This window comes from Euleptes europaea, chromosome 7 (assembly GCF_029931775.1).
Source record: "Euleptes europaea isolate rEulEur1 chromosome 7, rEulEur1.hap1, whole genome shotgun sequence".
Classification (NCBI taxonomy): Eukaryota; Metazoa; Chordata; class Lepidosauria; order Squamata; family Sphaerodactylidae; genus Euleptes; species Euleptes europaea.
This window is the reverse complement of record NC_079318.1, coordinates 2,716,301-2,729,188: the sequence shown is the minus strand read 5'-3', so window position 1 is coordinate 2,729,188 and position 12,888 is coordinate 2,716,301. Positions and strand designations below refer to the sequence as shown.

At 44.5% G+C, this 12,888-nt stretch overlaps 1 protein-coding gene across 1 annotated transcript in view; it reads right to left on the bottom strand.

The window, feature by feature from the left end:
- Window positions 1-12,888, bottom strand: part of ECT2L (epithelial cell transforming 2 like) — a 60,048-nt gene that overhangs the window by 7,049 nt on the left and 40,111 nt on the right. Inside the window, exons 14-18 of the mRNA XM_056852532.1 lie at window positions 11,052-11,155; window positions 9,910-10,032; window positions 4,300-4,514; window positions 2,591-2,738; window positions 1,504-1,577 (exon numbers count right to left, since the gene is read on the bottom strand). Of these exons, the coding sequence (XP_056708510.1) occupies window positions 1,504-1,577; window positions 2,591-2,738; window positions 4,300-4,514; window positions 9,910-10,032; window positions 11,052-11,155 (664 nt within the window). The remainder of the gene's footprint in view (window positions 1-1,503; window positions 1,578-2,590; window positions 2,739-4,299; window positions 4,515-9,909; window positions 10,033-11,051; window positions 11,156-12,888) is intronic.

Below are 12,888 nucleotides of genomic sequence, written 5' to 3'. Positions count from 1 at the left end.
TTTCAAGTATCTTCACAAGGACGACGCGAGGCACTGCTGCGCTATCAACCACTACCATATTCTGAACGATGAGCAACTTCAGAGGACCTCAGCACAGAACTTGAGAACAGTCGCTTAAGTCTGCCTTGGTAAGTGTTGAGCTAACCATGCATCATTCAGTTAGTTCATGTACTATGAGGCTATTTATTTAGCACGGATAGTGCTGGAGTGATTATTTGTGGGGGAAGGGTAGTCAAGTTCTTTCCCCAAAAACCATGTGGGGTGGGAGCCCAATAATAAATGTATTCTAACCTATATTACAGAAGAATTATGGGCAGTTCAGGCTAAACTACAGGGCTGGAAAACGGCTCTGGCAGCTAAAAGGGGGGGCAACAGTGTTCCCTCAGCCTCTACGCTATGCTACTTTTCACGGGAATTGGCAGGCCAGCATGGTATAGTGGTTAAAAGCAGTGGTTTGGAGTGGTGGACTCTAATCTGGATTTGACTCCCCACTCCTCCACATGAAGCCAGCTGGGTGACCTTGCGCTAGTCACAGTTCTCTCAGAACTCTCTCAGCCTCACCTACCTCCCAGGGTGTCTGTTGTGGGGAGGGGAAGGGAAGGTGATTATAAGCCGATTTCATTCTTCCTTAAGAGGTAGAGAAAGTCGGCATGTAAAAACCAATTCTTCTTCTCTTTTCTGAATTAATGTAGCTTCTGAAAACAAGCTGTAGTTACCCAGATCCCTCTTGCCCTGGTGCCAGCGCTGTTACTGTCTGTTACAAAATATTTCTTGGTGCCGACTACAAGTCTGCATATAGTGGTATCTCAGTTGTAGAATGCCCTTCCCCTTGAGGCTTGCCTGGTGCCTGTGTTTCTTTCTTTCATGCACCCGGCCAAAGTGTTTTTGCTCACCCAGGCTTTTAATTAAGGGGTTGATTTTTTCAAAACACTATTTTAGATTGTTACATTAAGCTCTCCTTATGATCTACATGTTTATGCTTAGCTGGAGCTTTTTTTTAATGCTGGATTCTGATTAATTTGTTTTTGTTTTGTAAGGCACTTGGAGCAGCTTCCTGGAGGAAGGAGCATATACGAGGGCACAAGAGGATAAAACTTTGCGCAGGACTTCCTTCTTGACTCCCAAGGATTGACGTTGCTACAAAAGCAAGCTAGAGTTGTGTTCCAATGATATCTGCACACCTCTAAAACAGATACGTGCAATACTGGATAAAGTGGATAAAATGCTGGGACTTGCAAATACACCCCTAGGGGGGGTCTGTTTACTATTTGTGTTATATAAAAAACTGATTGAGAGGGCAAGCAAGCAGACTAAGTTGTCTGGCGTAAAAGGGGGGTTTCAGTTTACCTCCCCAACTATGTAGCATACGTTTCAAGCCTCGAGGTATGTCTTCAGGGAGCTAGCCTAGCATGTGTATCAAGTAGTTTATAGGCAGCCTGGTCAGATTGTCTGGATTTTGTTCCCATGTTTTGGCAGTATACTTTTTCTCCTTTTTTATTCTACCTCCTCATGCCGGTAACAACAGCTTTATCGTGCCTCTTCAAGAAAGCGCGGAATAGTGGAATCGTCTCCCTGCACTGCAAAAGGAAGAAATGAAAAGACATACCTTTCATCACTTCAAGCTGTTTTTCCCCTAAGGAAGCAAGATGTTAGCACATTTCAGTTTCTCTAATGAGAGTAGATTGTCTCAATCTCTAAACCCTGATCAATTTAGTGTCACCTCCCACACAGCATAAATGCTCCATCTCCTGTGCAGGATAATTTACAAATGCTAAGACATAGGTGATACATTTTTAATGCTTTTAAAGGCATTATGTCGATACCTAATATTCTGTTCTATCACCATCATTATGTTCTCAGTCTGTGTCTGCAGTAGGTTTCCAGAACAAGAATACTGGAATGTTTTCATAGAAAAGAAAAAAATTCCTCCAACAAATGTATTTTGACAAAAGGAAATAGAACTGGGAGTAGGCCTTAAGGTTTTTAGCACAGTTGTTTTCAAATGACATAGTGAGCCATTAGGAGAACATTCTTCAAATTTCTTTTCTGTAACTAAAACAAAAATGTTGCAGGAAAGGGAATTGAGAGGAGCCAGTTTTGTAATCCATGCAAGCCCCATGGAGTGCTTACTCCAGAATCCTGGACTTTCAGACGAACTTTGTGAGAAGGGGGGGAGCTAGAAAAACTGCTCAACCGTGCTGTTTCTCATCATCCTGGCCATTTCTTTAAGCATTCAGAAGATTTCCAAAGAAGCAAAAAGTGTATATGCCAACAAATAAAAATCTTGTGCCACTGACCATTCACCTTATAAGCCATTTGGTAAGTGGGAATATAAAAAGGTAAAGGTCCCCTGTGCAAGCACTGGGTCATTCCTGACCCTTGGGGTGACATCACATCCCGACGTTTACTAGGCAGACTTTGTTTACAGGGTGATTTGCCAGTGCCTTCCCCAGTAAGTGGAAATATAAACCACATTAATTCGGAGGAAGTTGTTTTAATTTCAAGATAGAGAATTCAGGAATAAAGAATCCTCCAGCTCTCTTGAGTCCTGTAAGGATGAAGCTTCCAGCCAGTTCCATAGAAAACATACCTGGTCAATTGTTTTCAGAATTACTGCATAATTGTTGTAGAAGTTTGCGTATGTTTGAAACTGCTGGCCAAATTTAATGAGTATGTCTCCTAAATTTTGGGCTGGGTTCCATTCCTTAAGTCTTTGTGTTAGCGCTGCAAAAAACCACCTGCATTTGAAAACAGAAAAGTGTGTTTCTCAGTATCTGGTTCCGGGCAAGTTTCAACAGCTGATGATAACAAGTTTGCATATTTAAGAACACTGTCGTCCCATCTGAGAAACACATGTGTTAAGGTAGTGACTGTGAACAAGGTACCTATGGAGGCCATGCTGCCTGCCTGCCTGCCTGCCTGCCTGCCTGTGTGCTTCCTGGCCTCCACTTGCTTCTTCCCCAGAGTAAAGGGCCAACATTGCCTTTTCTCCATAGCATTGCAACAGGATGTGCTACAGAAGACCTCAGGAGACATAATCTCTCAGGCTATGGAGAGAATGCATTTGGAAATAGCTGCCTAATCGTAGGAGGATACTTACAAAATCCCAGCCTTTGTTATTTGCCTCCCTATGATAGCAAGTCAGCAGCAGCCAGATTGCATCTGGCCTGTTTGTCTTCCTTTCACTGCACATACTGTAAAGCTGAGGTGTGAGCTGAAGGGCTCTTGACCCTTGACCTCTCAGTTTGTAAATGGTACTCGTGGATAAACCAGCAATATATTCCCCACACACACTTTTGTTGTTTTTTGTAAATTGTAGGTGTAAGCTGGTTTGGGTCCCTTCAGGGAGAAACGTAGGCTATAAATACTTAAATAAATGTTGTAACTGGTCCCCTCTCTCAAAGTTGCACACTACTCTTTTTCAAAACAACAGCGTTGGGAACCCCTGCATTAGGGCTTGTATCAGTCAGAGGACTCTTGACCAAAAGGTAACCATCACCAGGTATACACAGATAACATCTTCCACCTGAGTGTTTGGCTCCTCTCCTCATCCCCATGTGCTGCCTCACTCATTTCAGCTGAAGCATTATGTGTACATGACATCCATTCGTTGAAAGTGATGGAGTAGCAGTTTGGCACCCACAAAGTGCACACCTGGAGCTCCTAACTGGACCAAACCTTTTTACTAGTCATGAATATAATTCATACAGGAACGAGGTTAGCCTGCATGGAATTGTATTCATCATTAATTTTCTGTAAATTCTTGAAGGATTGCATACAGTAGCCTATACACAACATAATCTCCTTTCTTATGAAGACGATTATTGTTTTAGTCATGCTCTAGTGAAGTTGTTTTGTTCTAGTTAGGTGAAAATTAGGATTTTCAAGGGCCAAACCAGATGTTATACAGTGTGTACATACTCAGGTAGAAATCAGACCCATTTCTAATGAACAATTTTCCTCACAAAATTGCTTTCCCCCCCCCCCCTGGTTTTTCTCTCACAGGTGAAAAAGACAATTTTAAGAAGAAAAACAGGTAAATGACGGAGTTAAGAAGCCCCATTTTCACCACCCCAGTGAGAGAGAGACAGCTTTAACAGAAAGTGTTTTAAGAGTACTACATTTCTGTTGTGTAATCGGTTTTTTGATTCTCAATATCCAGCTTAGCAAGAAATTTCTTATATCACAGTTACACAAACTGTTCTTTCCCCGAATTACCAGACAGACTGGAAGTCTATAGGTTTGAAACCTTAGTAAAGTTGTATTTTAACGTATTTCAGAACCGTCTCTAGAAAGTACCTATTTAGTTCTAAGATGTCCAAAATATCAGAGAAGATTATCTGAACGTTGGCATAGCTTAGGATGGGTCGATTGGATGCTAACGCTGCTTTCAGTGGTTTAGTGTAAACATCTCTTATAATTTCCAGTATATGGACATAATTCTTCTCACTGATCAGGAGTTCTCTGGCAAATCTCTCTCGTCTCTCTGGTGTGTTCTCCTGAAGTTTCCCATTCTGAAAGTCAAACCATTTGAGAAATCAGTCAGCATTTCTGTTTGAATATTTTTTGTGTCAACCGCCTGGGATATTAATGGTTATGGGATGGGACTTGGGAAATTATTTGAAAAAGATACTACATTATTTTAATTACTCTTCTGTTCTATGTTCTGAACCTTCAGAATTAGGCTAGGTTTATAATGTAAATAAGAAAACTGAGATAAAGAATGATATGTCAAAGAATGGGAATACCATAGTTTAGATATTGCCTCAAAATAGGCAATATCCTATTTCTCCTTACCCCCACTTTCAACATACCATGTGAAGAGTGGGTAACCGAGAATCACATTCTGCACCCACACCAAGCAGGATTCAGAAAGGGATTTGGCACAGTAGATCGTTGCCAAACACTTTACCAACTTGCTTTTTCAGGCATAAATGGCCCAACAAAAGCACTATTCGTAGCATTTGTAGACCTGGCCGCTGCATTTGATTCCATCGATGGGGATCATCTCTGGCTAAAATTAATAAGGAAAAACATTGATAAACGGCTACTCTTCTTGTTGCGTGAGTTACATACGGACATAGACACCCAAATTAGAGTGGGTATAACTGGCTCTTTAACCAACTAAATTCCAATCCGTAAGGGAGTAAAACAGGTGTGTTTTTGGCCCCCTTGTTATTCAACTTGTTTATAAATGACATTGTTGAGAGGTGGTCAGGTCCACATTTTGTTCCACACTCACTTAGACATCAAAAAATCTCGGTCCTATTATATGCAGATGATATGGCCTTAATCTCTCTTACTAAAGTTGGCTTAAGAAGGTTGCTGCAACAACTGGGAATGTACTGCAAGGAAGAGGCCCTTAATATTAATTACGAGAAGACAAAAGTGATGGTCTTCAGGGAAAAGCCCAAAATATCATACTGGAGTATACTTGGCAACCCAATCAAGCAGTGTAGCTCCTTTAAGTACCTTGGAGTCACTTTCAAGGACAGCCTAAATTGGAGTGTGCACCTAGCAACACCTAGGGCCTCTGCATTAAGGATAGTGGGGTCCTTTTTACATTTTTTCTACACTAAGGGAGGTTTCCTTATAGACCCTCTCCTAAAACTATACAAAAGTAAGGTCATACCACATCTTCTTTATGGAATGGAAGTATGGGGCTGGAAAGATGACATTCTTATTAGTTTAGAATCAATTCAAAATTATTTTCTCAGGCATATTTTGGCTCTCCCCAAGGGGACTCCCACTGCCCTGATGAGGGCCAAAACAGGTCTTCTCAGAGCGTGTGTATACCTAGCGGTATTAAAATTATGGGGGGGGGGGGGAACAGAACACCTAAAGCAAAATCGTGTAGCAGACAATAATTTAATATCATGCTAATGAAAGATCCACTACGCCTTAGCTCAGAATTGAATATCTCAGTATTCAATTCCAGACAACCTTTTAGGGCTATCAGCAGATCATTCCCAACTTAAAGACTGGGTCTACAAATTCAATGCCCTGATGGACAGAACACAGATTCTGAAATCAGGAACTGCTCCTTGGTTTAAACTTTTCAAAACTGACCATCTTATAGCTTCTTATTTAGCCAGTATACCAAATCCAAAGTGTAGAGCAGCCTTTACGTCGGGGGTGGGGAATCTTTTTCATGCCAAGGGCCATTTCCATATTTATAACATCATTCGAGGGCCATACCAGTTGTAGGTATCCGGGGGGGAGAGGCTAGGGTTGCCAGGTCTCCAGCCACCACCTGGAGAAATTATGCAGAGAAGGAAGGGGAAGGAGGGAAAGAAGGAAGGAAAGGAAGAAAAGAGAGGGAGAGAAAGAGAGAGAGAAAGGGAGGGGTTCCCAGCTTCCTCCCTCACACACATACAGGCCCACTAGGGTTGCCAGGTCTCCAACCACCACCTGGAGAAACTATGCAGAGAAGGAAGGGGAAGGAGGGAAAGAAGGAAGGAAAGGAAGAAAAGAGAGGGAGAGCGCCCCCCCCCCAAGCACGAGCAGCCGGGAGCGATCGAGGAGAAGCCTCCGCGGCTTCCCCCGCCTTCGCGGGCGCACACACACACACATGCAAGCCAGCCAGCCCCCAACCAAATGAGCGGCTGGGCGTGATCAGTGAGAAGCCTCTGCAGCTCCCCCCTGCTTCGCGCATGTGTGCACGCGCACACACACACAAAAGCCAGCCAGCCAGCCATCCCCCAGCTGCACGGGTGGCCGGGAGCAAAGGGGAGAAACCTCCGCGGCTTCCCCCGCACACACACACACAAAAGCCAGCCAGCCCGCCCCCAGCTGCACGGGTGGCTGGGAGCAATGGAAGAGAAACCTCCGCGGCTTCCCCTGCCTTTGCGCACACGCACGTAACTTGGCCTCAGGGGAGAGTGAGGGGAAAGCTGCGTAGGAGCCCACCGAGCCAGCGGAGGGTGCAGCGCAGCCATCGGCAGGGCAATGAGAGTGGGGGAGAGGGGCAGGAGATTCGGGTGCCCCCAACAACTTTCTCTCCAGGAACAGGAAGCCGGGAGACTTGGGGGAAACGCCCCCACAGTCACCCAATCAGCTTTTAGTTTCGTTAGCACGCTCTCCTGCCTCCCTGCAAAGCCCAAAGCGCTGGGATAAGGGCCTGGCTAGCAATAGCTAGCTCCCAGTCTCGGAAGGTGGGCCATGGAGCTCCCGGCCTCGGCAGGCGGGCCGGGGGCTGGACAAAATGGCCTCGCGGGCCGGATGCGGCCCGTGGGCCGGAGGTTCCCCACCTCTGCTTTACGTCCCTACGGTTTCAAACAATGCCAACAGCTGCATTGACTGGGCGTTATTGTCGAATTCCAAAAGATAAACTTTTTTGCATCTGTGGAATATCTGTTCTGGAGGACTTATACCACTACTTATTTGAATGCCCCCTATATGTGGAACCCAGGGCTAAATTTCTTACCCGATTGGCTTCTGGCCTTAACACTTTGTCCTAGTGCTGAGAAATTAGTATTTTTGTTAAAACACACCGATGTTTTTTTTTTTTTTAATAGGACTTCCCTGTATGCTCTGGTGGAAAAGAAAATAAGGTCCAATATGGTTGCTAAGACAGCTGATCCTTCAAGTTGATTTTAATAGTTGCTAGGTCCCATTGGCTGATTGGGACACCACTGCAACTTTTAATTATAATTATTTCTCTGTATCCATCAATTTAGCATAGTTTTATTATGTATCTCTATTAATCCAGCATTTTATTAACCTCGTATTTCCTATTATTACATATCTGTGGTATCCTGGACATGTTTGTAATGGCCTATGGATAAATGCAAATAAAGCTATTACTTACTTAAAAACATACAATGTAAGGCACAGTTTCAATTCCACTCTGTCTAGAAAGGGCTGCCACTTTCTGGGTTGTAACCTATGACTCTATTCTGCTATTAGCAGGGACCACTAGAACTTTTTTGTTCGGTGCAGGGACCCCAAGGTTCAAAATAAAAATTCCGAGTGCCAATGCGGCAATTTAACCTGAATACTGAGGTTTTAGTTTAGAAAAAACAAGTCATATGTTAACATCTTTTGCCTTAAAAGGAAAACACAATAGCAGAGCTTTCAATGATACAAACAACTTTTTATTGAAAGGCAAATCCAAGGCAAAACCTCCCATTCACAGATGGCCAATAACCCCCCATGCAGTTTTTTGAGAATCTGGATGAGGAAAACGTGCATCTGAGTGGCAAATCCAAGGCAAAACCTCCCATTCACAAATGGCCAATAACCCCCCATGCACAGTTTTGAGAATCTGGATGGGGAAAACGTGCATCTGAGTGGCAAATCCAAGGCAAAACCTACCATTCACAAATGGCCAATAACCCCCCATGCACAGTTTTGAGAATCTGGATGGGGAAAACGTGCATCTGAGTGGCAAATCCAAGGCAAAACCTACCATTCACAAATGGCCAATAACCCCGTCCCGCGACGGCTGTTAGCCCTTCCGTCGCGGGCCCTCTACAACGCTGCATACTTACCGCACAGGGGGGCAACCCATGCCTGGAGGCTAGCTGGGGGGCCGTCTTCCGTCCCCGACGGAGGGAGCCGGGAGGGCAGCACGCGTGCCAACAAGCGCCCCTTCGGTCGCGTCTCCGACGAGGAAGGATGGTGGCCATGTGAGTGGCCTGGGGGCCGGGGGGAACTGAGGCCCAACCAGTCCCTTGCCAATACTTCCCCTCTCCTCTAGGAAGCCGTCACGAGAGAGGAGCACAGCGAGGGACCTCCCCACAAACGGCTGGGAGATAGGAGGACGAGCGAGGGGGAGAAGACACGGCCCTATAAAGAGGGAATGGGGTGGAGGCCGAGGAGGATCGCCACGGGAAGGCAAATCCAAGACCACCTCCTCCTCGCTGCCGCCGCCTGGGCTCCTTCCTACCTTCCCTCCCCGGGGAGCCTGCCATCCGCCCGTCCTCAGCGCCTCGGCCTCCTCCGCCAGCCAAAACCAGCGGGAAAATCCTGCCCGCTGATTGGCTGTTGCCGCCGCCTGCCTTGGTGCCGCAGGCCCTCGAGCGCCGCGTGCAAAACCCGGCCGCGCTGTGAGGAGAGGGAAAGGGGGGAGGAGGAGGAGGAGGAGGAGGGCACTTTACCTCACACACGGCCCCTGAGCCGCAGCCGCAGCTCAACTGAGAGAGAGGGAGAGAGCTGCGTGCCGAAGCCCTAGTGGTAAACTTTGTTTCGCGGACCCCTGGTTTAGTTCTTGCGGACCCCTGGGGGTTCGCGGACCACCGGTTGGGAACCACTGCTCTAGCTTAAGGAGACTGCTACTGATGCATTGGAGCAAAATGTTACTGTTAGCAGAACAGAGTCATAGGATCCAACCATATATACAATTCTGTTTGCACTAGTACATGGTTAATCTGGCAATATTTCTAATCTGAAGCTCTTACTGAATTTTTTTTATTATGGAGATACAGAAATGTAACATATTTAATATAGCAAGAGGTTCAGTTGGTTTGGCCTTATTCGAGTGGTGGCCATCTTGACAGTTAGTTTCCATAGTGCCAGTTTATACTTTACACATTTAATTAGATTTAGAGAGTGAACATACCTTTGAATTTGCCTTTCATTAAGTCAGACCATTGGTCTATCAAGGTCAGTATTGTCTACTGTCCAGGGTCTCAGGCAGAGATCTCAGCTTCTTCCTGATCCTTTTAAGTGGAGATGCTGAGGGCTGAACCTGCAACCTTCTGCATTGAAAACAGATATTCTACCACAGCCCTTCCCCACTTACAGAGCAGAAAGGTAGTGTGAAATATAGTCCTGGACCACTGAAGTGTTACTGTATCACTTCTCTGATTAAATTGCCCCAACCCTGCCTGAGAGTTATACAACAAAATTAAATGAGGAGGCATCAGATAACTACAGTGGTCGCTTCAGCTAGCAAACTGAGGGTACCTTAACTGATTCTCCAAAACCTCCTTCTGGATTGCATTCAGTCAAAAAAACCTGGCTTCTGAAGTCCTTGTTTTTATTATGTTTCTTTAACAGGAAATGTGATAAAAATTCCAAAGGGTTTTCCTAAAAAAACATAATGATAATTATTCAAAATAAAGTATCTATCATTCCTTTTCCAAGCAGAGACAATTAACATCTTGTCCAACAACAGATTTGCAGTACACTGTAATCAGACTAGTTTTCTAATTCCAGGTACAGCTGCATAAGAACCAGTCCCTTGGGAATACAGACTGCACAAGAACAGTATTTTATGGTTTGGTTTATATTCTATGTATATCCTAAACATGTGAGGTTGCTAGATATTATTCTGTAAGAATATCTCCGTATTGGAATCAAAGTTTGAAACTGAGTCCTCATGTGGATTGCTCCTTCACGTAACCTCACATGCTTGTGCTGCTGGCAGGAGAAAAAAGGAGCATTAGCATGGAAGAGTTCAGGGAAATCCATGTTGGGAGCTTTTTGAATGTTATGCCCCTTAAAAAAGACACCACTGACCTGAAGTGTTTAGACTGGCCTCCTTATGCTCTAAGAGCAATAAAAACACCCTTTCAAATGAAGAAGTTTGTACAAGAAGGGTATATACCGAAGCATGTTAGGTGGTTGCCCCACAAGAATGATATCCTTGCTCCAAGGAGGCTTGTTGGTACCCATTATTCTTGTATCAGAAAACTCTATTGCTGTCACACCTGTTTGCTTACCAAAAGTCCAATTGAGACATCCCCCATTTGCCATATTTTATACTGTCAGAGAAGAGTGGGTATGCTGGCTAATCACCATTTCAGGGCCTGGGTCATCGGGACTTTCCATGAGTTGGGTTGGGGATGTTTCAGTGACAAGATTCATCCTTCCCAATCGTCTTATGTTCCTTTAAATTGGTTCTGTTGGATCTGTTCATGATTGTTCATATTGTTTTATTTTCTAGTTGCTTTGCATATTGGTATGAAAACACACAATGTATATAAATCAAATAAAATGAAAACAGCACTACAGTCCCCAGTGGAATGTAAACTGATTTTAAAAAAATAACCCTATACTCAGAGAGTATAGCAATTCCATTTATAAACACAACAAACTTAGCTTACATAGTTTCCTCTTGAGAGTTCAATTAATCCATCAGACAAAACCTCGGCTATTTCCTGGTTGTCTTGAACTTCAGACCAGCTCATGGCATCAAACATAATCTGACCTGCACGTATGGTGAATATTACATTAGTCACTTTAAATTACAACAAAGGAGGGCTTCAGTGGAGGATCAATACTTCTCCTGCTTCCAAAACTATCTCCCGCTATGTGTAATTTACAACAAACTAGACTATAGGGTCCAATGTGCAAATTACTGTAAGGCCATCTCACTTTCCCCGCAGCTAATCATGAACTCCAAAGTTATCAGCTACTTCCTCGAATGGACCCTACACCTGACCATTGGGCCTCACCAGTAAAACGCAATTGAATGAGGACAAATTTGATAATCTCTTTTTATAAGGCTCAAGGTTGGTAAAACGAGTACCCAGCTCGCTGGGGGTAAAGGGACGATGACTGGGGTAGGCACTGGCAAACCACCCCATAAACAAAGTCTGCCTAGTAAACGTCGGGATGTGACATCACCCCATGGGTCAGGAATGACCCGGTCCTTGCACAGGGGACCTTTACCTTTACCTTTAATTAGGCCCTTAGTCACTGTTGAGGAGCACAAGTCAGGAGCCCCATCTCATCACTTCCAAGGGGGCCATGAATCTTCTTAATTGGCCAAAATGCTTTGAGGAATATAGTCGTGCAACAAGTAACCTCATGATTTTGCCACCAGACCAATATTTGCTGCATTATGTTGCATTTCAGTGAACAAAACAGACAGCAGGAAGGGCACATAAACTAATATCGGGGTGGGGGGCTTGTCAAGGCTTGACGTTAGCTATTACTACATGATACAAAAACAATTTTAGGTTTATACAGTGCACTGAGGGCTGATTCACTCAACCCCAAAACCTTTTTCTACACAAATGCAGCCACTGGAGACACATTCATGTGAAAAATGCAATATGCAATCCACATACTCCAGATATGCAATGAGAGTTCAGACATCACTTATGCCGTTTTTATATAACTATGAGGTGAAAATAATATTCCTTCTTGTGAATGTAGATTCATGCATTACATACATGGCAGCCCAATATGCTCTGGCTGCCAAGAAAATATGTGCAAAAGTGGTGTCGGAAACTTAAAATCTGTAACTTTGTAATCTGTTTTGAGTGGCATCTTATCTTGATGATTTTCTTAATTCCTCCTGTGTTTCATCTATGTTTTATTTAGACCAACTTTGGCTGCATACATTAAACATTTACTACTATAAGTATGTAATCTTCATGTCTGGCAGTGCAGGCATATATATTAAGAGTGCAGTCCTGAAGGGGGGCCAAATTGGCACAGGAGCCAGCGTGCCCCCATGCCGGTGTTAAGTGCCCATTTATCCTGGGATAAGGGACACTTACGCCAGCATGGGGGGCATTCACTCCAGCCCCGGGATGCCCTGCCACTGTGCTCTGCCACCAGCGCTGCCTCCTCGCTTTACTTTTTCTTTGTGGTGGCCAGGAAGCCTCCCTGGAGGCGCTGTGGCCGCACTGCTCCCAGCCGCCGTGCATCCACCCTGCCTTCAGGAATGGGCTGCCCGTATGCATACTTGATAATAAAAATAAAGAATACAAACATTACACATTTATGGAGCCAGTGTAGTGTTTACAATTTTGGATTAGGATCTAGGAGACAAGGGTTCAAATTCCCATCCAGCCACAAAGCACTTTGGGTGACCTTAGGCCAGTCAGTCTCACTAACCTATTTTACAGGGTTGTTGTGAGGATGAAATGGGGAAGGCAAAACCCAGATATATCATCCTAATCTTCTTAGTGAAAAGGAGGGATACAATGT